This window comes from Oncorhynchus masou, chromosome 3, assembly GCF_036934945.1.
Source record: "Oncorhynchus masou masou isolate Uvic2021 chromosome 3, UVic_Omas_1.1, whole genome shotgun sequence".
In the NCBI taxonomy this organism is placed as follows: Eukaryota; Metazoa; Chordata; class Actinopteri; order Salmoniformes; family Salmonidae; genus Oncorhynchus; species Oncorhynchus masou.
The window spans coordinates 18,254,093-18,280,783 of record NC_088214.1 but is presented as its reverse complement, the minus strand read 5'-3'; the positions used below and the strand labels follow the sequence as shown (position 1 = coordinate 18,280,783).

At 43.4% G+C, this 26,691-nt stretch overlaps 1 protein-coding gene across 1 annotated transcript; it reads right to left on the bottom strand.

The window, feature by feature from the left end:
• Positions 1-10,155: 10,155 nt before the first annotated feature.
• Positions 10,156-25,220, bottom strand: LOC135507839 (leucine-rich repeat-containing protein 52-like). Its single transcript, XM_064927537.1, has 3 exons — positions 25,045-25,220; positions 24,251-24,881; positions 10,156-12,248 (listed from the first exon to the last, which is right to left on the bottom strand). Exons 1-3 carry the CDS (start codon positions 25,096-25,098, stop codon positions 11,902-11,904), a joined length of 1,032 nt encoding a protein of 343 aa, XP_064783609.1. The 5' UTR covers positions 25,099-25,220; the 3' UTR covers positions 10,156-11,901.
• Positions 25,221-26,691: the final 1,471 nt, after the last annotated feature.

The following is a 26,691-nucleotide window of genomic DNA, read 5'->3' as shown; positions in this document are numbered from 1 at the left end:
TCCTTCCTAACTCAGTTACTGGAGAGGAAGGAAACCGCTCAGGGATTTCACCATGAGGCCAATGGTGACTTTAAAACAGTTAGAGTTGAATGGCTGTGATAGGAGAAAACTGAGGATGGATCAACAACATTGTAGTTACTCCACAATATCAACCTAAATGACAGAGTGAAAAGAAGGAAGCTTGTACAGAATAAATATATTCCAAAACATGCATCCTATTTGCAATAAGGCAGTGAAGTAAAAATGTTGCATGGAAATTCACTTTGTCCTGAATTAAAAGCATTATGTTCGGGGTAAATCCAACAACACTGAGTACCATTATTCATATATTCAAGCATGGTGGTGACTGCATCATGTTATGGGTATGATTGTCATTGGCAAGGATGAAAATAAATGGAATAGAGCTAAGCACATGCAAAATCCAAGAGGAAAACCTGGTTCAGTTTGCTCTCCAACAGACAAATTCACCTTTCAGCATGACAATAACCAAAAACAAGGCAAAATACACAGGAGTTTCTTACCAAGACGACATTGAATGTTCTTGTGTGGCCTAGTTACAGTTTTTACTTAAATCTATGGCAAGACTTAAATGGCTCTCTAGCAATGAACAAAAAAGAATGTGCAAATATTGTACAGTCCAGGTGTGAAAAGCTGTTAGGAAAAAAAGCATCACAGCTGTAATTGCCGCCAATGGTTGAATACTTATCGAATCAAGAAATTTTTTATTTTTCATACATTATGTAGAAATGTTCAAATTTTTCTTCCTCTTTGAAAGAGTATTTTGTTTAGATCGTTGACACATTACTATTACATCTATTTTTATCCCACTTTGTAACACAACAAAATGTGGAAGAAGTCAAGGGGCGTGAATACTTTGAAGGCGCTGTATGTATTGGCCATTGAGAGGTCCTCCATAGGAATGTTTCAGGGACAAAATAAAATGTTTAAGTATTTTTTGGTTGTAGTGAAGACAACATTAGTAATCTCAAATTGTTAACTTTTAGGAAATGTAATATATATATTTCTCACAATATAATTTACTAGTATGCATTAAGGTGTCTGTAGTAGAGTAAATGTGGCAAAAAGTAATGTAGACATTATATGATTTCTATAGCATCCAAAATATTTTTGTTGTGGGGAGTGCCAAGATGGAGGCATGGTGGCTTTAAAACCTGTTGTGTAGGGGGCAGTATTTTGATGTTTGGATGAAAACGTTCCCAAATGAAAATGCCCAGAATATGCATATCATTGTCAGATTAGGATAGAAAACACTAAAGTTTCCAAAACTGTGAAAATATTGTCTGAGAGTATAACAGAACTGATATTGCAGGCAAAAACTTGAGGAAAATCCAACCTGGAAGTGCTGTTTTTCCTGAAAGCTCTCTGTTCCATAGCCTGCCTTCGCTCCATTTAAAGGGATATCAATCAGATTCCCTTTCCTATGGCTTCCCATGATGTGAACAGTCTTTAGACATAGTTTCAGGCTTTTATTTTGAAAAATGAGCGAGAAAGATCACATCACGTCATTGTATGGCTGGGTGCCAGCAGCGTTTTGCATGCGCAACAGCTTAGAGCAGAAATTTTCTCTCGCTCTTCTATTGAAGTAGCTACAGTCCCGGTGGACATATCGATTATATATTGTAAAAACAACCTGAGGATTGATTATAAAAATGTTTGACATGTTTCTACAAACTTTTCGGATACTATTTGGAATTTGTCTGCCCGGTTTTGACCGCTCAAGCCTGTGGATTTCTGAACAAAACGCGCCAACCAAATGGAGGTATTTTGGATATAAAAATAATATTTTGGGAACAAAAGGAACATTTATTGTGTAACTGGGAGTCTCGTGAGTGCAAACATCCGAAGATAAAGGTAAGCGATTCATTTATTGCTTTTCTGACCAATCTACTTGGCTGCTAGCTGTTTGTAATGTTTTGTCTACTGAGAGAGATGTCCTTACATAAACACTTGATATGCTTTCGCCGGAAAGCTTTTTTGAAATCTTACACGCCAGGTGGATTCACAACACGCAAAGTAAGCTGTGTTCTGCTATATTGCACTTGTGATTTCATGAAAATTAAATATTTTCAGTAATTTAATTTGGCGCTCTGCAATTCAGCGGATGTTGACGAAAATGATCCCGGTAACGGGATGGATGCATCAAGAAGTTAACACAGTGCCCCTATGAGTCATCTAGTTATATATATATAAAATCATTGGTCTATACCGGTCTCCACTCTCCTGTCAGAAGATGTTACTGCCTCTGCCCCCTTTTCACAGTCGGTGTTCCAATTCATCCCAAAGGTGTTCAATAGGGTTGTCAGGGATCTGTGCAGGCCAATCAAGTTCTTCTACACCGATCTCGACAAGCCATTTCTGTAAGGACCTTGTCATGCTGAAACAGGAAAGGGCCTTCCCCAAACAATGTTGGGAGCAAAGAATTGTCTACAATGTCATTGTATTCTGTAGCCTTAATATTTCCCTTCACTGAAACTAAGGGACCTAGTCCGAACCATGAAAAACAGCCCCGGGCCATTATTCCTCATCCACCAAACTTTACAGTATGCATTGGGGTAGGTAGCGTTCTCCTGGCATCCGCCAAACCCAGACTGGTGCTTCGGACTGCCAGAAGCTTGAATCACTCCAGAGAACATGTTTCCACTGCTCATGGTGATCTTAGGCTTGTGTGTGGCTGCTCAGCCATGGAATCCCATTTCAAGAAGCTCCCGGTGAACAGTTCTTGAGCTGACGTTAATTCCAGAGGCAGTTTGGAACTCGGTAGTGAGTGTTACAACCTAGGACAGACCCATTTTTACTCACTTAAGCACTCCGCAGTCCCGTTCTGTGAGCTTGTGGCCTACTACTTAGCGGCTGAGCCACTGTTGCTCCGAGACATTTCCACTTCACAATAACGGCACTTACAGTTGACCGGGGCAGCTCTAGCAGGTCAGACATTTGACAAACTGACTTGTTGGAATGATGGCACCCTATGACGATGCCACGTTTAAAGTCACTGAGCTCTTCAGTAAGGACATTCTACTGCCATTGTTTGTCTATGGAGATTGTGTGGCTGTGTGCTCGATGTTATACACCTGTCAGCAATGTGTGGCTGAAATAGTGAAATCCACTAATTTGAAGGAGTGTCCACATGCATTTGTATATATAGTGTAACTTGAAATATGACCCTCTGGAGTGGTGTACTAAAGTCAACTTGCCAGAGGTCATTGGAACTCTGGGGAACAGCCTTGGGGGGGTCAAAGGTCACATCACCCTGGAGTGTGACATTGGAGAAGTTTGTGGAAAAAAAAGTTACAGACTTAGTGACACAGAACTTGTTGTGGATTTGTTTGCAATTTGCAACTCACTGAGTCGGTGAGCGAGTTTATTAGCAAGTGCATCGGTGATGTTGTACCCACAGCAACTATTAACCTTCCCCAACCAGAAACCGTGGATTGATGGCAGCATTCGTGCAAAACTGAAAGTGCGAACCACTGCTTTTAATCAGGGCAAGGTAACCGTAAACATGACCGAATACAAACAGTGTAGCTATTCCCTCCCAGGGAATCAACAAGCTAAGAGACAAAGTAGAGTCGCAATTCAACGGCTCAGACATGAGAGGTATGTGGCAGGGTCCACAGTAAATCACGGACTACAAAAAGAAAACCAGCCCTGTCTCAGACCAGGATGTCCTGCTCCCAGACAAACTCAACTTCTTTGCTCGCTTTGAGGACAATAGAGTGCCAACGACACGGCCCGCTACCAAAACCTACGGACTCTCCTTCACCGCAGCCAACGTGAGTAAAGCATTTAAACGTGTTAACCCTCGCAAGGCTGCCGGCCCAGACAGCATCCCTAACCGCGTCCTCAGAGCATTATCAGACCAGCTGGCTGGTGTGTTTAAGGACATATTCAATCAATCCCTATCCCAGTCTGCTGTTCCCATATGCTTCAAGAGGGCCACCATTGTTCATGTTCCCAAGAAAGCTAAGGTAACTGAGCAAAATAACTAACGCCCCGTAGCACTCACCTCCGTCATCATGAAGTGCTTTGAGAGACTAGTCAAGGATCATATCACCTCCACCCTACACCCACTCTAATTTGCTTACCGCCCCAATAGGTCCACACACAACGCAATCAATCACACTGCCCTAACCCATCTGGACAAGAGGAATACCTATGTAAGAAGCCTCCAAACTCGAGACCCTGGGTCTCGACCCCGCCCTAGGCAACTGGGTCCTGGACTTTCTGACAGGCCGCCCCCAGGTGGTGAGGGTAGGAAACAACATCTTCACCCCACTGATCCTCAACAAGGGTGCATTTCAGCCCTCCTGCACTCCCTGTTCACCCATGACTGCGTGGCCAAGTTTGCAGACAACATTACAGTGGTAGGCTTGATTACCAACAACGACGAGACGGCCTACAGGGAGGAGGTGAGGGCCCTCAGAGTGTGGTGTCAGGAAAATAACCTCACACGCAACGTCAGCAAAACAAAGGAGATGATCGTGGACTTCAGGAAACAGAGGAGGGAGCACCCCCCTATCCACATCGACTGGACAGTAGTGGATGTTACGCACGCCTCTGCGTAGAGGGGACGCAACACCCTGCTACAATTCAACTCCCCGTGAAGTGAAAGAGGTATGGGACTGTAGGTGTGAGTAAGGATGACAAAGGCAGAGAGAGTGGTACCGTTTACAAGGAATTTATTCCGTCACACGGTAATATGGGGGAAAGGAACCAAAGCAAAGAAAGTAAATGTCAAAGCCACCTCTCCCACCTAACCTACCCACCCACTACTTACCTAATTTAGCGCCACCTGGTGCCCTAACCAAAATACAAGGGGGTGGTCCACCCAGGTCTTGCCTAGTGTGCCTAGACAGTGAATATACTACAGGTATATGTATGCCCACGGTGCTCTTGCCTAAGCACTCCCTAGGTGCCTTCCCCTTCCCCCCTGGGAACAAAGGAAATAGAAAATTAAACAATTTCAAACAAACAAACACAGGACATCAAATAAGCTCTCTGACTGAGCAACAAACTAACACAGAACATCCAAAGCTGCTCCCAGCAACAACACAGTACATACCAAATCTCTTAGCAACAACCAACATGATATAACCCTCAGCCATCAACCTCTGCTCTCAGCAATGAGCTCTCAGCAATGAGCTCTCAGCAATGAGCTCTCAGAATGTGCTCTCAGCAATGAGCTTTATTTTTCTGAACAACAGAACACTGGCTTTCATAGCTGGAGAAGGAGTCTAATGGGATACAGCTGTATCCTGACGAGGGGGCGGGGTCAGCTACAATTAGCCATGGAGTCGACCAATCAGCTGCTTGGGGGGTTTCAGGAAGCCATTACCTGAAACACACACTCAAATACACAAACTACAACACAGAAACTGGGGAAAGTAACAGTGGAGAAGGTGGAAAGTTTTAAGTTCCTCGGAATACACATCACAGACAAACTGAAATGGTCCACCCACACAGACAGCATGGTGAAGAAGGCGCAACAGCGCCTCTTCAACCTCAGGAGACTGAAGAAATTCGGTTTGTCACCAAAAACACTCTCAAACTTTTACAGATGCACAATCGAGAGCATCCTGTCCTGCTGTATCACCGCCTGGTACGGCAACTGCTTCACCCACAACCATAAGGCTGTCCAGAGGGTAGTGAGGTCTGCACAACGCATCACCGGGGGCAAACTACCTGCTCTCCAGGACACCTACACCACCCGATGTCACAGGAAGGCCAAAAAGATCATCAAGGACAACAACCACCCGAGCCACTGCCTGTTCACCCCGCTATCATCCAGAAGGCGAGGTCAGTACAGGTGCATCAAAGCTGGGACCGAGAGACTGAAAAACAGCTTCTATCTCGAGGCCATCACTAACATTGAGTGGCTGTTGCCAACATACTGACTCATCTCTAGCCACTTTAATAATTAAAAATTGGATGTAATAAATGTATCACTAGTCACTTTAAACTATGCCACTTTATATAATTGTTTACATACCCTACACTACTCATCTCATATGTTCTTACCGTACTCTATACCATCTTCTGCATCTTGCCTATGCCGTTCGGCCATCGCTCATCCTTATATATTTTTATGCAATATTGTTATTCATTCCTTTACACTTGTGTGTATAAGGTAGTTGTTGTGAAATTGTTAGATTACTTGTTAGATATTACTGCATGGTCGGAACTAGAAGCACAAGCATTTCGCTACACTCGCATTAACATTAGCTAACCATGTGTATGTGACAAATAAAACTTGATTTGAGTATATTATTAATTGTTCTGAGTGAGAAAGTCCTCTTGGACTGTTATTTGTTGTACAGATGCATGAGAAGTTTAGATATGTAACTAGTACAGTATGCCCCCTGATAGCTGATAGCCTGTACATTATTCCCGCTGATAGCCTGTACATTATTCCCGCTGATAGCCTGTACATTATTCCCACTGATAGCTGATCGCCTGTACATTATTCCCACTGATAGCCTGTACATTATTCCCACTGATAGCTGATAGCCTGTACATTATTTCCACTGATAGCCTGTACATTATGCCCACTGATAGCTGATAGCCTGTACATTATTCCCACTGATAGCTGATAGCCTGTACATTATTCCCACTGATAGCCTGTACATTATTCCCACTGATAGCTGATAGCCTGTACATTATTCCCACTGATAGCCTGTACATTATGCCCACTGATAGCTGATAGCCTGTACATTATTCCCACTGATAGCCTGTACATTATTCCCACTGATAGCTGATAGCCTGTACATTATTCCCACTGATAGCCTGTACATTATGCCCACTGATAGCTGATAGCCTGTACATTATTCCCACTGATAGCCTGTACATTATTCCCACTGATAGCCTGTACATAATGCCCACTGATAGCTGATAGCCTGTACATTATTTCCACTGATAGCCTGTACATTATTCCCACTGATAGCCTGTACATTATTCCCACTGATAGCCTGTACATTATTCCCACTGATAGCTGATAGCCTGTACATTATTTCCACTGATAGCCTGTACATTATTCCCACTGATAGCTGATAGCCTGTACATTATTCCCACTGATAGCCTGTACATTATTCCCACTGATAGCTGATAGCCTGTACATTATTTCCACTGATAGCCTGTACATTATTCCCACTGATAGCTGATAGCCTGTACATTATTCCCACTGATAGCCTGTACATTATTCCCACTGATAGCTGATAGCCTGTACATTATTTCCACTGATAGCCTGTACATTATTCCCACTGATAGCTGATAGCCCACTGATAGCTGACATTATTCCCACTGATAGCCTGTACATTATTCCCACTGATAGCTGATAGCCTGTACATTATTCCCACTGATAGCCTGTACATTATTCCCACTGATAGCTGATAGCCTGTACATTATGCCTACTGATAGCTGATAGCCTGTTGTGATCAATATTAAAGTGATACCTGAGACTAAGACAGATGGAGGGAGAGAGAGACATACAAAGAAAGGCAGAGGGAAAACAACAGTTGAAAAAGCAGGGTCCATGGCCACCAGTCAGAAATGTCACAAAAAACGAGGAGTAAAGAGAGTGAGAGGGATAAAGGAGAGAGACTGATTGGAGATAAGGAAGTGGAACAGACAAAGTGAGGAAAAATAAATGATAGACTCCGCAAATATGTTTTAGGCCCTCGCCCGCACACACAAATACCACAGAGGAAATTGCAGATTGCCTATCTGTCTGATCCAGACTGAAATATAATTGTACTTCTCATTCCTCTGTGGGAGCTTAGCGTGAGTAAGCATCTCGTTATCTCACTCTCCCAGCCAACTCCATTGGATTAACATCATTTTGGACCAGTCTGGACACCCAGAATACTCTATCCAATATTTCATAGTACTCTACATTGAAAGACAGAGAGGGATATATCTGTATGTTTGTATGTGTGTGTGTATATGTGTGTGTTTACACCATTAGGTCAACAACACGTGTGACTTATTTTAGTGTTAATGAAACAGCCAGTGTCCTTCTACAGAAGACTGTCAGAGAGACCAATCCAGTGGGAGATAAAGAGTACAGTCAGAGAGAAAGATACAGTGGGAGTTAAAGAGAGGACAGTCAGATATGGATACTGTGGGAATTACAATGACTGTATATATGGATGGACAAAGCCATTGATCACAGGACACCATTCATTTCTGTATGAAGATTCAATGACGTAATGAAGCCATGAAGTCGGCTAAGATGGCGTCTCATGGACACATAACATGCACAGTTTAAGCCACTCCAGGATGATGTTGCAGGCCAGCTCAGTGCTGCCCGCTCTCATTGAGCAACTCAAGTTGAAGGCCAAACGGGGTACCGCATGCTGCCATTAGCGAGTAATTTTCCTCTTAACTCCTTCTGTGTATGATTTTATAATAATCGGTTCAAGGACATACATCTGGTGTATTACAAGCAATTATTAGTACTATTGTCTTCAAATTTGTATTTATTTACACAAAGATTGCCATTTGTCCATTCATTATCATGGGGATCCTGTTTTCTGCTAACAATGCCTGCAGTACCGTGGTCGGCCTTGAACTTCCGTTGCTTCAATGAGAGTGGGCAGTTGTTCACAATACAAAGCAGGAAGCCTCCACAGGCTGTTCTGTGATGCACAAAAGAACACCACATGTCCGATCCAATTACTTTTATTGCTGTGGAAGGGTACAGAGTTGGCAGGCCCCTGAGCCTGTTGAGCATTTATACCACAGAGGAACCAACTGCATCTGGCCTGCCCTACTACATCAATCAATCATACTGTACATCAGTCGTTAATGTGATTAATCAACCTGTGCTTTTTCAGATTCTCATGGTTTTGTGCTGTCAGAATAAATGGGCAAGTTCGTGACAGACACAACCACCTCAGAAAGGTACAAAACAGGTACAGAACACTCATTATATACCGTTGTATATGTTTACAATTGTAAGCGTAAGAGATGTTCACTTAATATAAGTTACAGTAGTTGTCTTCTGTCCCGACCCCAACTTACAGTAAATCTATAGTGTTACTTTTAATTCTATCCAAGGACTTGTTATGAAGAAATAATGAAAAAGTCGGCACCCAGTTCTTAGTTGGTGTGGGTGTGTTTGTGTGCGTGTGTATTGGCGGGGGTGGGGGGGGGGGGGACATATGTATAGGCAAGGCAGTGAATCTAACTCTTGGCCCTTGCTGGCTCCATATAAGAACACAAACACATGGGTGCATGATGTCATTCCGCCTGCCATACCGCCGTAACCCACGTGACTAGCTAGCTCAGAAAGACAGCTGTGACTGTGTCTAACTCTAAAAACCTGCTCCTTCCTGGATCACATGCTGCTCAACCTCTCACCCACCCAATCAATGAAGCCACAAACAAGACCCGTGTTTTATGTGAGCGCAATGTTCAGTGATGAACATAAATGGACCTCTAAGCTATCTTGGAAGAGTCACAGTACCCTGTCCCGTGAATGACGAAGATGGTGTGTAGCTGGATTGGGGTCATAGAGTGTGTGCGTGTGTGTGTGTTGAAGGGAAACTGGTTGAAAAGGGACCGGGTCGTTCTGTGGTTTATTAAGACAGGGACAGACGTGGTCATTCCTTGAAATTCCTGCAGGGTTGTCATGGCGATGTAAGTTAGGGTTATAGCAGGTATTCTGTTGCAACACCACGGCCCTACGCTTCTCCTCTCCAGTGCACCTCGTGCCTGCCCCTACTATTGCCTAACCAGAGAGTTTACCAGAACGTGATGTCCTCATACTGCAGCATATCATGGGTTATACCGCCTGGTATGTGGACCAGACCTTGGACTGAACATGCATAGTGAATGCATGATCATATAGTGTACTGTAGGGATCATGCAGGTATGGTACTGCAGCCACATACTATGGCTGTTTTATGACATGCAAGTATGACAGCAACCAGAAACCTGTGTTTGAAAATGTGCATTGAGGCATCCAAGCAAGCCTACATGTTGGGGCAGCAGGTAGCCTAGTGGTTAGAGCGTTGGTTACTGGAGCCAATCCCCGAGCTGACAAGTTAAAAATCAGTCGTTCTGCCCATGAGCAAGGCAGTTCCCCGGCAGGCCGTCACCCCCCCCCCCCCCCACAAAAAAAAAGAAACACACATTCCTGAGTCTCCTATTTGAGGGTTACAGTACTATGTTCATACCACCGACATATCTCCTTGTTCAGACTCACCTAGTGTTGACTAGAGAGAGGCATAAACAGTGTCACTATAAAGGTCAGATAACTGTAGTAACATCTCTGCTTTGATCAGGAAACCAGCCCAACAGCCAACACTACCTCTAGTATTCCTAGAGAACATGCTCCCTGTCGCTTAGATGTATCAGAACAGAAGTTCTGAATTCTGTCTATACATCAATGAAGTGCATTCATCTTGGGGGGCACCTTGGACCCCAGTTTCTCTCTAACACCCGTGTGTGCCACATCCTAATGTGTGTGTGTTTACTCCCTTTCTCCTTCCCTCCTTCCTTCTCACACAACCTCTCCAGCGTATCAATCCATCGTGTGTAATGGATATGTACTCTTACAGCCCCTCAGAGCCACTGTAATCCCGCCACAAGCCTCTCCTTAGAGCAGCTGCTGTTGTTGGGATGAATGGAGAGACTCACCTCTACTAAATTTATAACATTCAGAGTCAGGATTAACGTCATAGTGCAGCCGGAGGACCAACAGGACAGTGAGTGTTGATCCACCTGATCTGAGTAGCATTTAGCTTTAATAGAAGCCAGTGCTAACGTCGTAGGATATAGAATGATGGATGGTCAGTAGTATTCTAAAGGGGCTGGGTCAGATGAAAGCCACTGTCCCAGAGTAGGACTAGTACTGTGCTTCATAATAATCATTATGCTTCACAGTAGAAGTGTTTTGTGTTATTGCTGTAGAATTGTTCTATAATTCAGTAGGTACTGTAAGGTTTTTGGTGCAGTCAGTGCATGAAGAGACAGGTGGGGTGGACGGGACTCTGCATCCTACTACACACGGACAGCAGGAAGGCTGGAAATCAATTATCATGTACTGTGTTTACCTGGCCCCACTGAGAGGCCGGCCAGAATAGCTCCAACAGCCAGCTGGGTAGAAGCCAAGGCTCTCAGCAGACAGGGCTCTACTTAGAGAGGATCTCTTGGCTAATAGTAGAGGGGAGTCAAACTCCCAATACACACACACACAGGCTACCAAAGTGAGCACACACACACAGGACCAGAGAATTGAATCCTATTATTATAGTATATTAAAGGCCCAATGCAGCTGTTTTTATCTCAATATTAAATAATTTCTGGGTAACAGTTAAGTACCTTACTGTAATAGTATTCCATTAAAATGGTCAAAATACTATTTCTCAAGCAAGAATTTTGCCATAACTGTCTGGGAGTGGTCTGATTGAGGGGCCTATTTGGGGGAACCTAATGGGAGAGACATGTAACCTGAACTAGCTGCTATTGTCAGAGAGGTTTGGAAGTCACTTTGTTATTGGTCTATATGATGTCACCAACAAGCCAAAACTCCATCCATGCAAAACCTGCTGATTTTGAAGGTCCTGTTTAGATTGTATTTTCAACCATCAACTATCAGTAAATAACACTGATCACATTTTGTCACACTTTTACAAAGTTAGGTTCATCAGCTGTTGTACAATATGATGCAAAACTGTGCACTGGGACTTTAAGGAACTATAACCATTCAACTCTCAATCAGGCACATTTCTGCGTTGTCTCTCTTCTGTATTTTATTAATCCCAGTGTGCTCTGCTTTGTAGTTTCTTCTTAACCTCTGCCATTTTATGACATCAAAGGTTTTGTAGTTCTGTAGGTTCCGAGGCACAGTCGGTAGGGAGGCTGTGGGACAGGGTGGAGTCATACCACCATGTGACCAGTGTTTTTCAAATCCCCATTACCTCGTGGGTTGGCATGGTGACCCCCTCCACCCCCCGTGCCAGGTCCTGCGTCCTGCTCAATCTCGTCATCGGGGTCCATCTGCTCGCTCTTCTTCTTGACATAGCGTTCGTACAGTACCATAACCACGCCGATTGCCCACGCCGACACCGTTCCTGCCGCAAAGATAACGAAGCCGATGGCGAGGAAGAACAGGTAGTCCCAGGAACCCAGGCCCTGGTGGCACTGCGACCGCAGCTGCAGCCCCAGCTCACCCAGACGCTGCCCCTGCAGGTCAGGAGGACCACGGCACACCGTCTGGCCCTCATCTGGAAGAGAACACAACACAAGTGGGGGTTAACTACAGTACTCTCATAAGTCCTGACCTTATTACTAATGAGTGTGTTTGTTTTTTGTTTCCATGTTTTTCTTTCTGCTTGCATTTTGTATTTATATTTCGATGTGTCTATTTTCTGTCGTTTCTGTAATTCAGGGCTCATCTGTAGAAGAGAACTTGGTCTCAGTATGACTCCCTGATAAAATAAAGGTTAAATAAAAACAAATAAAATGTCACACTAGTATTTGTATTGGGGATACAGTAGGAGCCTATCACTAGTTGGTGATACAGTAGGAGCCTATCTCTAGTTGGGGATGCAGTAGGAGCCTATCACTAGTTGGGGATACAGTAGGAGCCTATCACTAGTTGGGGATACAGTAGGAGCCGATCACTAGTTGGGGATGCAGTAGGAGCCTATCACTAGTTGGGGATACAGTAGGAGCCGATCACTAGTTGGGGATGCAGTAGGAGCCTATCACTAGTTGGGGATGCAGTAGGAGCCGATCACTAGTTGGGGATGCAGTAGGAGCCTATCACTAGTTGTAATGATTAGAGATCCAGAGTTTTTCTTGACCATGTCACTTAACAAGTAAAGACTCTATGTCTTAGTTATATTAGTGAAGACCATTTTGGTCACACTTTATTTGGATAGTCCAATATTGATGATATATAGATAGTATCACCATCTGTTGATAAGCAACTGCTTGCTACGGTTAGGGTTAAGTTTAGGGTTGGCATAAGGGTTAAGGTTAGGGTTGGGATAAGGGTTAAGTTTAGGGTTGGGATAAGGGTTAAGGTTAGGGCACAGGAGCACGGGCTCGTGGTAATGGCTGGAGCGGAATTAGTTCAATAGTATCGAATACATCAAACACATGGTTTTCATATGTTTGATGCCATTCCATTTGCTCCTTTCCAGCCATTATTACGAGCCGTCCTCCACTCAGCAGCCTCCTATGGTTAGTAGATAGTTTAAATGTTGCTCACAGTTATTGAACATTTACTTCGGACAATTCAAAAAGTGTTACCATCCTAGTAGACATTACAATTAGTACTGAGCCTATACAGTATTACCAACAAAAGAACAACTTACTGCTACTATTATTATCAATTCCCCAACCAACAACTTCAACATTACTATTGAGCATTACTTTGTTTTTTGTTTTTCTATATAAAGCTGATGTGGCAAATATTGTTAATCGGATGCATTTGCGTTAGTCGGTAATCTACATGTTATTTGATGTGTTGAAGTGCGTAGGTCAGCAACCCAGGGAAGGTGATATCAATATTATATTTCATCAAATAGGGAGTTGTGGCCTGTTGAATAATTCAAACACATTACATGATATCGTTTTACATAACCTTCCTGAGAGCTAGATAACACACAGTACCTCCTGAAATATCTTTCCATTTCGAGCAAAAAATCTAAATAAAATACCATGTAAGAAAACAGCACATGCTAAATACTTTTGTTTCCCTTTTCAGAAAGTAACAGAATAGGAGCTGCTGTCTGTTATTGGTGTGTTGTTGATATTACATTACAGCCAATCCGAAGCTTTTGAATAATTCAAGCACATTTCAAACCCTACTGGATTTCACTGGGTAATTCTGTCTTTTGTGCCTGACTTGTACAGTAATCAGATAGAAGGGATTTTCTTCTGCTAGGCTGCATGCCTCCAGCAGTCTCCTGCATCATGACTAAGACCCTCACTCACTCAGAAATCATGAATGTCAATAGACAAGGGGATTTTTGTTTTGGTTGTCAGAACCAGGAACTCCTGTGCTGTAGCATCAAAGACCAGACAGCTTACTCCTACTCTGCTGCAGAAGAGGAATAGACGACTATAAATGGGTTTTGGGGAGACAGTATTATACAGTATTATGGTCTAATCAAAGATGCTAAAGACTCAAAGATGATCATACTGTCTGTATGGCTGCCTGGATATCATCCAGAAGCCTTGGTTTGTTAGGGGTCATATTCTGAAGAAGAAAAATGCCTGAAATGTGATTGCAATAACCAGAGTGTTGGAGAATGTCAACGGATATTAATTTGTTTTTGTTTTCGCAGCTTTTTGTGTTTGGGGATCAGCTCAAAAGGCTTTTACTGTTTCTGCCTGGCTGACTGGCTGACTGTTTCTGCCTGGCTGACTGGCTGCCTGGCTGACTGGCTGACTGGCTGTGCTCTGCTCTGTATTCTGTGTTTCATGCCAGCAGACTTTGTTCACGCACTATTTACACTGGCATATTTTTCACCACAGAATTGGCTGGTTTTGTTCATATATTGTGCATGGATGGACTTATTGAGGAAATTGAGATATACTTTAGTATACATTTGAAGTCGGAAGTTTACATACACCTTAGCCAAATACATTTAAACTCAGTTTTTCACAATTCCTGACATTTAATCCTAGTAGAAATTCCCTGTCTTAGGTCAGTTAGGATCACCACTATATTTTAAGAATGTGAAATGTCAGAATAATAGTAGAGAATTATTTATTTCAGCTTTTATTTCTTTCATCACATTCCCAGTGGGTCAGAGGTTCACATACACTCAATTACTATTTGGTAGCATTGCCTTTAAATTGCATAACTATTGTTTAACTTGGGTCAAACGTTCCGGGTAGCCTTCCACAAGCTTCCCACAATAAGTTGGGTGAATTTTGGCCCATTCCTCCTGACAGAGCTGGTGTAACTGAGTCAGGTTTGTAGGCACCCTTGCTCGCAAATGCCTTTTCAGTTCTGCCCACTAATTTCCTACAGGATTGAGGTCAGGGCTTTGTGATGGCCGTTCCAATACCTTGATTTTGTTGTCCTTAAGCCATTTGTCACAACTTTGGAAGTATGCTTGGGGTCATTGTCCATTTGGAAGAACCATTTGCGACCAGGCTTTAACTTCCTGACTAATTTCTTGAGATTTTGTTTCATTAAATCCACATAATTTTCCATCCTCATGATGCCATCTATTTTGTGAAGTGCACCAGTCCCTCCTGCAGCAAAGCACCCCCACAACATGTTGCTGCCACCCCCTTGCCTCACGGTTGGGATGGTGTTCTTCCGCTTGCAAGCCTCCCCCTTTTTCCTCCAACATAATGATGGTCATTATGGCCAAAAAGTTCTACTTTCGTTTCATCAGACCAGTGGACATTTCTCCAAAAAGTAGAATCTTTGTCACCATGAGCAGTAGCAAACCATAGTCTGGCTTTTTTATGGCGGTTTTGGAGCAGTCACTTCTTCCTTGCTGAGCGGCCTTTCAGGTAATGTCGATATAGGACTTGTTTTACTATGGATATAGATACTTTTGTACCTGTTTCCTCCAGCATCTTCACAAGGTCCTTTGCTGTTGTTCTGAGATTGATTTGCGCTTTTCGCACCAAAGTACGTTCATCTCTAGGAGACAGAACGCGTCTCCTTCCTGAGCGGTATGACGGCTTCGTGGTCCCATGGTGTTTATACTTGCGTACTATTGTTTGTACAGGTGTACGTGGTACCTTCAGGCGTTTGGCAATTGCTCCCAAGGATGAACAAGACTTGTGGAGGTCTAACATTTTTTTTCTAGGTCTTGGCTGATTTCTTTTGATTTTCCCATGATGTCAAGCAAAAAGGCACTGAGTTTGAAGGTAGGCCTTGAAATACATCCACAGGTACACCTCCAATTGACTCAAATGATGTGAATTAGCCTATCAGAAATTTCTAAAGCCATGACATAATTTTCTGGAATTTTCCAAGCTGCTTAAAGGCACAGTCAACTTAGTGTATGTAAACTTCTGACCCACTGGAATTGTGATAAGGTGAATTATAAGTGAAATAATCTGTCTGTAAACAATTGTTGGAAAAATGACTTGTGTCATGCACAAAGTAGATGTCCTAACCGACTTGCCAAAACTATTGTTAACAAGAAATTTGTGGAGTGGTTGAAAACTAGTTTCAATCACTCCAACCTGTCACGTTCTGACAATAGTTCTTGTTTGTTTTCCTTGTTTTCGTGTTGGTCAGGACGTGAGCTGGGTGGGCATTCTATGTTGTGTGTCTAGTTAGTCTATTTCTATGTTTGGCCTGATATGGTTCTCAATCAGAGGCAGGTGTTGGTCATTGTCTCTGATTGGGAACCATATTTCGGTAGCCTGTTTTGTGTTGGGATTTGTGGGTGATTGTTTCCTGTCTTTGTGTTCTCTGCACCAAATAGGACTGTTTTGGGTTTTTGCCACGTTTATTGTTTTGTAGTGTGTTCATGTTGAGTTTCTGTCATTAAATAACCATGGACACTTACCACGCTGCGCTTTGGTCCTCTCCTTCCCAGGAAGAAAGCCGTTACACAACCTAAGTGTATGTACACTTCCGACTTCAACTGTATATCGTGTATGTGAACACCCCTTGAAATGAGTGGATTTGGCTATTTCTGCCACACTTGTTGCTGAAATGTGTATAAATCGAGCACACAGCCACACAATCACCATAGACAAACATTGGCAATAGTATGGCCTTACTGAAGAGCTCAGTGACTTTCAATGTGGCATCATTATAGGATGCCACCTTTCCAAAAAGTCAGTTTGTTAAATTTCGGCCCTGTTAGAGCTGCCCCGGTCAACTGTAAGCTCTGGTATTGTGAAGTGGAAACATCTAGGAGCAACAACGTCTCAGCTGCGAATTGGTAGGCCACACAAGCTTACCGACCGGGTCCGCCGAGTACTGAAGTGTGCAGCGCGTAAAAATCGTCTGTCCTCGGCTGCATCACTCCCTACTGAGTTCCAAACTGCTTCTGGAAGCAACATCCGCACAAGAACTGTTCGGCGGAAGCTTATTGAAATGGTTTACCATGGCCGAGCAGCCCGACCACAAGCCTAAGATCATCGTGTGCAATGCCAAGCATTGGCTGGAGTTGTGTAAAGCTCACCGCCAATGGACTCTAGAGTAGTGGAATCGCGTTCTCTGGAGTGATGAATCACGCTTCACCATCTGGCAGTCTGACGGATGAATCTGGGTTTGGCGGATGCCAGGAGAAAGCTACCGTCCCCAATGCAGAGTGCCAACTGTAAAGTTTGGTGGAGGAGGAATAGTGGTCTGGGGCTGTTTTTCATGGTTCGAGCTATGCCCCTTAGTTCCGATGAAGGGAAATCTTAACATTAAGGTATATAATGATATTCTAGATTATTCTGTGCTTCCAACTTTGTGGCAACAGTTTGGGGAAGGCCCTTTCCTGTTTCAGCATGACAATGCCCCCGTGCACAAAGTGAGGTCCATACAGAAATGTTTGTTCTTGAGATCGGTGTGGAAGAGCTTGACTGGCCTGCACAGAGCCCTGACCTTTGGGATGAATTGGAATGCCTACTGCGAGCCAGGCCTAATCGCCCAACATCAGTGGCCGACCTCACTAATGCTGTTGTGGCTGAATGGAAGCAAGTCCCCGCAGCAATTTTCCAACATCTTGTGGAAAGCCTTCCCAGAAGAGTGGAGGCTTTTATAGCAGCAAACGGGGGGACCAACTCCATATTAAGGCCCATGATTTTGGAATGAGATGTTCGACGAACAGGTGTCCACATACACTAAAAGTATGTTGTACTAGTCTAATCTATTGAGATTTGAGTACAAATCTGATTGGAGCTGCAGAGGATTATATGGTGTACTGGAAGATACAGATCAAATAACAGTAAGGCAATGTTTAATAGTAGGAAGAGATATTTTTGATTAACATCAAATTAATTCTTTAATTAGTGTTCCATTGTAGAAATTCACACAGTATTCTCTTGATTTGTCTTAGCCTACATCACAGTCGCAACTGACCCTGTGCTCTCTGTCTGGTGATATGAAAAGAAGTCCATTTGTGCTTGATCTGAAAATGTGGTCGGAGTGTGTGGCGCAATTTCGGAACCTCCGGAGGCATGCAGAGGCCAAATTGAGCTCCGTACTGCATTGCTCTGCGCCTCCCAAATGTTGTAACAATGCGGAGGGCTCCGTAAATCAGGGGAGCATGGGAGAGGCAGAACTGAAACCAGTAAATAAGCATCACTAACGATAGAGTAAAGGTGCTGCATGGTCAATCTGCATCGGCAGCATTTACGGTGATACAGCCTCTGCAGAAGTCAGGGCATTCATACTTCTTGCTCTCCACGGAGCAGCGCAGAGCTATTATGAAGGAAGTTGTCAAGGAAGTGAGTTTGGGTTTATATAGGACCTCTCGCCCCCACCTACCGTCAACCAATTATGTCAATGCTGAGATTTACGGAGCCCTCCTCATTGTTACAAAATTTGGGAGGCGCACAGCAATACAGTACTGAGCTCAATTTGTCCTCTGCATGCCTCCGGAGGATTCGCCATTGCGTCACACCCTCCATACGGTGCCTCCGACCACATTTTCAGATCAAGTACAAATGGACTTTAATGGATGATGGATATAGGATAATGACAGTGATGGGCCTAGATCTTCTGTTGTCTCCAAAGACATCTGTCTTCAGATGCCCTGAGAGTTTGGAAACTAATTTAGCAGCACAGATGTGGGGAGTTTTCACGAAGGAGATAGACACCACAATACACTTCAATAGTTCGCTGATCTCGCCTCAGACCTCCTGACACCACTATATTAGCACTCCTATTAACAATACAACACACCACCCTCCTCTTCTCAGTGAACACTGTACTACTTCTACTTCTCTCCCTCTACTTGGCTAGAGCCCTCTCTCTCCCCAAGGCATGGAAGACGCCGGCACCTCCCCCTCAGGGTCCGACATCAAAGGAGAGGGCTCTTCTCACCGTACCATCCCCACACCACACTGTTTCTAGGATTTGTTTTTTCAGACACTCTTATCCAGAGCGAATTTCAGGAGAAATTAGGGTTAAGTGCATTGCTCAAGGGCACATTGGCAGATGTATTTCACCTAATCAGCTCAGGGATTTGAACCAGCAACCTTTTGGTTACTGGCCCAACGCTCTAGGCTACCGGCCACCCTAAAATACCCTTTCCTTATGTAACTGCTAACTACAGGCAGTATGCTAATCTTTAGGAGGTGAGACAGCAGTGGAGAATCTGTTAGTTCTTTCTGTGGGTTTTTCTTCCCTTCCTTCTATCAATGCATTATTTGTAAACTGCTGAGACAACAGACAGGCAGTGCCTCTCAGAACTGGTAAGCTCAAGAGGAGCTCTTTGCGTAAAACACTGCGGTCTGGAATATGTGTGTTTGTTCTCCCTTGCTGCAAGCTTTCGCTTGAAGGGATACTCCATATTAAAGCAGACAAAGGCAATGAGCAGCATGGAAATAGGACAGCTCTTACAGGACTAGTTTAGGAGTCTGCCTGAGCTGCAGGGGAGAGGATGATGAGCTGGTGTGCGTGTGTGTGTGCATGTGTGTGCGGGGGATGCCCATTAGTAGGTGTATCATGGTTTTAGTAAAACTGGCTCTTGCTCAGTGAGGTGCACTATAAATAACTGCTCTTTTGTCTATAGACACATCCCAAAAATGCAGCAGAAGACTCCAAACTGAACAAATCCAAAATCAAATATTTGTTGTCTTCAAACCCCTTGACTTTCTCCAACATTTTTTCCTCATCAATCTACACACAATACCCCATAATCACTAAGCGAAAACAGATTTTTTTTTTTACATTTCTGCACGTTTATAAAAAAATAAAAAAATAAAAAACGTTATTTACGTAAGTATTCAGACCCTTTGCTATGAGACTTGAAATTGAGCTCCGGTGCATCCTGTTTCCATCCTGTTTCCATCCTGTTTCCATCCTGTTTCCATCCTGTTTCCATCCTGTTTCCATCCTGTTTCCATCCTGTTTCCATCCTGTTTCCATCCTGTTTCCATCCTGTTTCCATCCTGTTTCCATCCTGTTTCCATCCTGTTCCCATCCTGTTACCATCCTGTTTCCATCCTGTTTCCATCCTGTTTCCATCCTGTTTCCATCCTGTTTCCATCCTGTTTCCATCCTGTTTCCATCCTGTTTCCATTGTTTCTACAATTTTATTGGAGTCCACCTGTGATAAATTCAATTGATTGGCCATGATTTGGAAAGGCACACACCTGTCTATACAAGGTCCCACAGTTGACAGTGCATGTCAGAGCAAAATCTAAGCCATATGGTCAAAGGAATTGTCTGTAGAGCTCCGAGACAGTGTCGAGGCACAGCTCTGGGGAAGGGTACCAAAACATTTCTGCAGCATTGAAGGTCCCCAAGAACACAGTGGCCTCCATCATTCTTAAATGGAAGAAGTTTGTAACCACCAAGACTCTTCCTAGAGCTAGCTCCTTGGCCAAACTGAGCAATAAGGGGAGAAGGGCCTTGGTCAGGGAGGTGACCAAGAACCCGATGGTCACTCTGACAGAGTTCCTCTGTGGAGATGGGAGAAGCTTCCAGAAGGACAACCATCTCTGCAGCACTCCACCCATCAGGATTTATGGTAGTGGCCAGACAGAAACTACTCCTCAGTAAAAGGCATGACATCCCGCTTGGCATTTGCCAAAAGGCACTTAAAGGACTCAGACGATGAGAAATAAGATTCTCTGGTCTGATGAAACCAAGATTGAAATCTTTAGCCATAATGCCAAGCGTCATGTCTGGAGGAAACCTGGCACCATCCCTATGGTGAAGCATGGTGGTGGCAGCATCATGCTGTGGGGATGTTTTTCAGTGGCAGGGACTGGGAGACTAGTCAGGATCAATGGAAAGATGAACGGAGAAACGTACAGGGGGATCCTTGATGAAAACCTGCTCCAGAGCGCCCAGGACAGACTGGGGTGAAGGTTCACCCTCCAACAGGACAATGACCCTAAGCACACAGCCAAGACAACGCAGGAGTGGAATCGGGACAAGTCTCTGAATGTCCTTGCGTGGCCGAGCCAGAGCCTGGACTTGAACCAAATCAAACATCTCTGGAGAGACCTGAAAGTAGCTGTGCAGCGATGCTCCTTATCCAACCTAACGAGCTTGAGAGAAGAATTGGAGAAACTCCCCAAATACAGGTGTGCCAAGCTTGTAGTGTCATACCCAAGAAGACTCGAGGCTGTAATCGCTGCCACAGGTGCTTCAACGAAGTCCTGAGTAAAGGGTCTGAATACTTATGTAAATGTGATATTTCAGTTTTTTACATTTTTTGGCCAAAAATGTCTACAAACCTGTTTTTGCTTTGTCATTGTGGGTATTGTGTGTAGATTGATGAGAATAAAAAAAAATGCTATCCATTTTAGAATAAGGCTGTAATGTAACAAAATGTGGAAAATGTCGAGGGGTCTGTCAAGATATGAGAATGTAACAAAAAAAATAAGCAACCCTTATTCAAAACAGAATTTTGTTGCATTATGTAACCGGCTGGATTTGAACCAAGGTTTATTGCACACCACAAGACTGTTAGTCCACTGAGATAAAGCCTATCTAAAGGCCTAGGAAACTGACCAAAATGTTTAGGTCTCAGGCAAGGTTACTGATCACATGAGTGTGGTTCCCCGAGCCACCTTCATTACATAGGCATATAGTTTGTTGATTAAAGTGGAAGCGGTTGGTGGAGGATGTGCAGGTGAACACGAGGAGATGCGATTCACTGGTAATTTGACATCTAGACACTGGGGTTTTTTGGATTACGCCTTAATTGCATGAGTGAGTAAAGGAATAAGAGAAAGGCTCCTCAGTATGTGTCTCATTTCAGTCCTGAGTTAGCAGATTATATTCAATTGCTGTTATGGTTATTAGCCTCCACTGTCACCTGTTAACTCAATTAGCTCGACGAACCGGTGCCCCCGTACATTGACTCTGTACCGGTACCCCTGCATATAGCCTCGCTATTGTTATTTTACTGCTGCTCTTTAATTATTTGTTACTTGTATTTTTTATTCTTATTTTTTTGTAGGTTTTCTCTTTCTTTTTTTAACTGCATTGTTGATTAAGGGCTTGTAAATAAGCATTTCACTGTAAGGTGTATTCGGCGCATGTGACAAATAAAAATGGATTTGATTTTGATTTTAAGACACCCTAGGCCCTGTGATGCAGGCAACTGCACATGAAATTTAGGAATATATACATTAACACTTAAGTTTTTTCATTAAGTTTATTCTACTGCTGCTGTCATAAACACGGTGGCGTGTATTCCTGGATGCCAAGAAAACAACTACAAAAATACCAAATCATTTATCATTCCTCTCTGTGTGTCACAAATTTCTTCATTTCGCAAGAGGCTGGATGTATCACACTAGAAAAAGCATCAGAGCGAAGGAGACAGCGCCGCTCTGTCTCAGTATGTGTAACGTATCTATCTGATGCTGTCTGGTCAGAAAGAGTATGACATTGTTTCCGCACGTAGCATTGAATGCAATGGAAGCCAGCGAGGATTTGGCTTCCCTTGATAAAAAAATGAATAAAATAATAGCCAATCAGTGTTAAGCTAAACTGAGTGAGCTCTGCTATTAATGGTCCTGGCGCACCAAAAAAAAGTGTCAAGGGAAGCCAGTTTGGATTTGACTTCAGACCAATCACATCACAGGCCAAATGTTATTATTGAAAAACTTTCATTGTTGCATCTAGTTCGGTTGTCCTCAGGGGGCTAGTTAGCTAGCTAGCTAGAAAGATGGATAAAATAGTCCCTTTCCTAAATTAATCATGGATGTAGATAGGGATTTGGACTTGTGGTTTTACTTAATTCTCCACGTACTGGCCAATGATTATAAAGACGATTCTGATCCAACCATAAAATAATACATTGTGTCCCTGGCCTGAGAGAATGGAAGATCAACATTTTGCTAGATGTAGTATGCTACTGTTAACTATCTGGCCTGGCTTATCGTTGCCCATGAAAGGAAGTTAGGCTAGCGAGTAAGTATTTCAGCCAGGTAGCCTCGGAATATGACAACAAAAACTAAAACCATTTAATGTATGACAGTCATAGACCATTTAGGCAACATGAAAGAGGAATGGCATTGGCGTTTCTTTACAAGTAGGGTGAGTCAACATGTGTGTTCTACTTGCACGTACGCACACACACACACACTCACACAAATCAATACCATGGACAGCCACATCATATTTAGCTAACCTTGATTGAACTAAATCGTTTTTGGTATCTTTTAGTTGTCACTGTATTAGACTAAGCAGAGGTGATTAGATGATGTTGAAGTTGGGGTGGTACTGGAATAGTCGAAGCAGCCCCTGTTTTCTTTGCGACTTGCGGTAACTCTCAGTGGTTCTAAATCAATAGTTGTTTAATAGTCCAAAAATGTCGGAAACATTACTTTGCTTGACCATGCTGTAGGTCATATACTGTTTGTTGCATGCAATATGTTTAGTGGACTTGTTCTCCGGTTTTGTAATGAAACAAATGTAAAGGTGTGGTTGAATTTATTCTGCCACTGTGTCTTATCGTCTCAGCTTTAAGCATATATATCACAGTGTCAAGGCATATGAACTAATAGTTTATAGAGCAAACAATGCAATTATCACAACACAGGTTGTAATATGGCTTTTTTTCCTGGATTGACTTCCCCTGTGATTTTACCCACCCACCACTACTGCATAAACAATATTCATATCAGTCTTTCCACATATTCTATTTGAAATGACATTCCTAAACGTCTTCATTGTGTTAGTGTAGTAGATCTCATTCATGAACTCATAAATGAAACATGTAGTTGACCTATGTTATATGAAGTGCATGTGGTTGGGAAAGTGAAATGCTTTCAGTGAGCATTTCAGGAGCGTGTGAACATGGAAACATTCATTGATAGAGGCCTGGGAAGTGCAGAGCTGGAGAGAATGGCGGTCCTCTACTGCTATTGGTCCAGCCCCCCCCAATACTGACTTTGATATACAATATGGATTTACAATGTGTATGATGTTGGTATGATTAGTACAGCATATCACAGAATATAATCACAGTACAGTAGTAGCTATGTCTTATGGGCCAGCACATCTAACAAATTTGAAAGGTAAGACAAAACCACCAAACTTACACAAACCATATAGAAAGAGGGAATAATCTGGATTTATATTTATATCTGAAGGTGCAGCTAGTTTTACCTTGAAACTTGAATGCCTCGATGTGAACCCAGAGACAGAGGTCCTCGTTATCGCAGTCGCAGCTCCAGGAATTCCCGCTGAGGCCGACCGAGCGCAGGGTGGGCAGCGCGATGAGAGAACTGATGTTGAGCACAGTCAGGTTGTTCCGGCTCACGTCCAGCACCTGCAGCGCCGAGTTCTTTGCGAAAGCGTCCGGGTGAATATCCGACAGGCCGGGGTTGTCCGTCATTCTCAGCATCACGAGGCTGGAGAGCGGCCCGAACGTCCTGTCCTCTATCCGCGTTAAGGTGTTGAAGGACAAGTCCAGGTAAGCAAGCTTCCCCAGGTTCCCGAATGTGGACATTGAAATCTCCGTCAGGGAATTGTTGCTACAGTCCAAGTACACCAAGTCCGACAGGTAGTTGAGCTGCAACGGCGGCAGCTCCACGATGCGATTGTTAGAGATGATGAGCTGCCGAGTGGCCAGCGGTAGGTCAGTGGGGAAGGCGGTGAGATGCTGCCCGGCGCACTGGACCACCAGCTGGTCATCGCATATGCATCGTGCCGGGCATCCCGCTGTTAGAGCTGGGGATGGGGCCACCCCCATGACTAGGATCAGCAGAATGATGAGCCGCAAGGATTGCGCGCTGGGCTGCGGAGCAAGACGCATGACACTGGTGAGGACTTCATCAATTACGTTTGGACAAACCACGCCACATTATTCATTAATAGCCTATGTCCTCTGCCAGTTGGGGCCTATCAGTTAGCCTAACGTAAATGCTATTAACTATTTCAAATTATTAAATTATAGTTACCTGATAATGAGGTTTGACGTTGGCCACTTGTCCTTGCAAGTTTGTGTAGTTCATTCCGAGAGTCGCCTCACGTTTTGGTTCCCGTGCGTATCCATTATAGTGGAACTGATGGACTCCAGACGCCCAAGCGCCCTCTCAGTTCCAATTCTCTGTAATTGGATTTGGTCGATTGGAGTGTTTCTTCTAGTATCAATCATTTGTGTGGAACTGCCGCCATTTCAACTTAATATGCAGGAGAGTTCGTTCGCGCGTCGTAGCCTAGTGGTCTGACTGCCCTCTCTGAAACTGAGCCGCTAATGAGAATGTGGGCGGTATGGTGATCTCTCACTGCTCACGCGTTGGATCGAGTGTGTGAGGAGAGAGAGGACGGAGCTAAAGAAAGCCTAAACAACTGGAGTCAAGCAGTCACACAAGCTAGGAGAGGTTACCTAATTCTACAAATGCACCCAAATCGCTCTGGAAATAGAATGCCCAGGGTATAGCCAATTGTGACACTATAATGGCCCAACAGAACACTCTATCTCAATGTATTTATTTATTTATCAATTAAATTAAATTACATAGTGCCGATTTAAAAATGGTATGATGGTTATTACACTGTCATGAACTGTCATGTGTGTGTGTGTGTGTGTGTGTGTGTGTGTGTGTGTGTGTGTGTGTGTGTGTGTGTGTGTGTGTGTGTGTGTGTCTAGTGTCATATGCCTGCCAGATGCAGGGTCATAAACTTAGAGTGCCAGGCTGCTTGGGCATGGAGCCATATGCCACTATTTCAATATTATTGTTATATAACCTACAACATTGACATGGCAAGAGCCAGTTCACACAACTTTTCTCCCACAAGCCACATACACATGGATTCCCCATTGCATCTCTCAGAGAGATGTGTAGGTGTTGAACTGCTGATTCAGCAGCATGGTGGGAGGACAGCTGTGATGCTGGAGAGGGATTATAATAATAATTAATAATTCAATCAACATCTATGGCGCTTTTCATTACAAAAATAATCTCAAAGCATTTGACAGAGAAATGCCTGTCAACAACCGAAAGAGAGAGTGCCAGTCAGCAAGAGATAATAGCCTTCATCCACAATTATGTCCCTGCTTCAAAAAAGAACAAAGAAGCATAACCAATCTGAGAGCATTTATTCACACTTTTCATAATGGGATATTGTCATGATCCTTTCTCTGAGACCAAAGTCTCAAAGCTTCTGCCATTCAGAAAGTGTACTTACGGCTGCTGTTTACTAAAGATATAGTGCCATCTAGTGATGTAGTATTGTTAAAATATTGCAAAACAGGATTCTCTTCCCTATGACCAACACTTGGAATGTAAATTGAATGTTGGGCCTGTCAATTGTTTACATTTGATATTGAGAAGAATTAGTATGACATAATGTGCCAGACTAAAACAAAAACCAAACGGATGAAAACAAATGTAACTGGAAAAAATCACACCAGTGAAATCAACACTTATCTTAACACAAATTAACTAACAGAAGTTTATATGTAATCGTACTAGAGCAATCCAATTAAGAATAATACACAGATGCATATATCCCCAAATCGCAGACATGCTTTTAGCCCCACTTCCTCTTCCCCTCAGTGTCTTAAATGCAAAACTGATACAGGCACCCTAACACATTGTTTA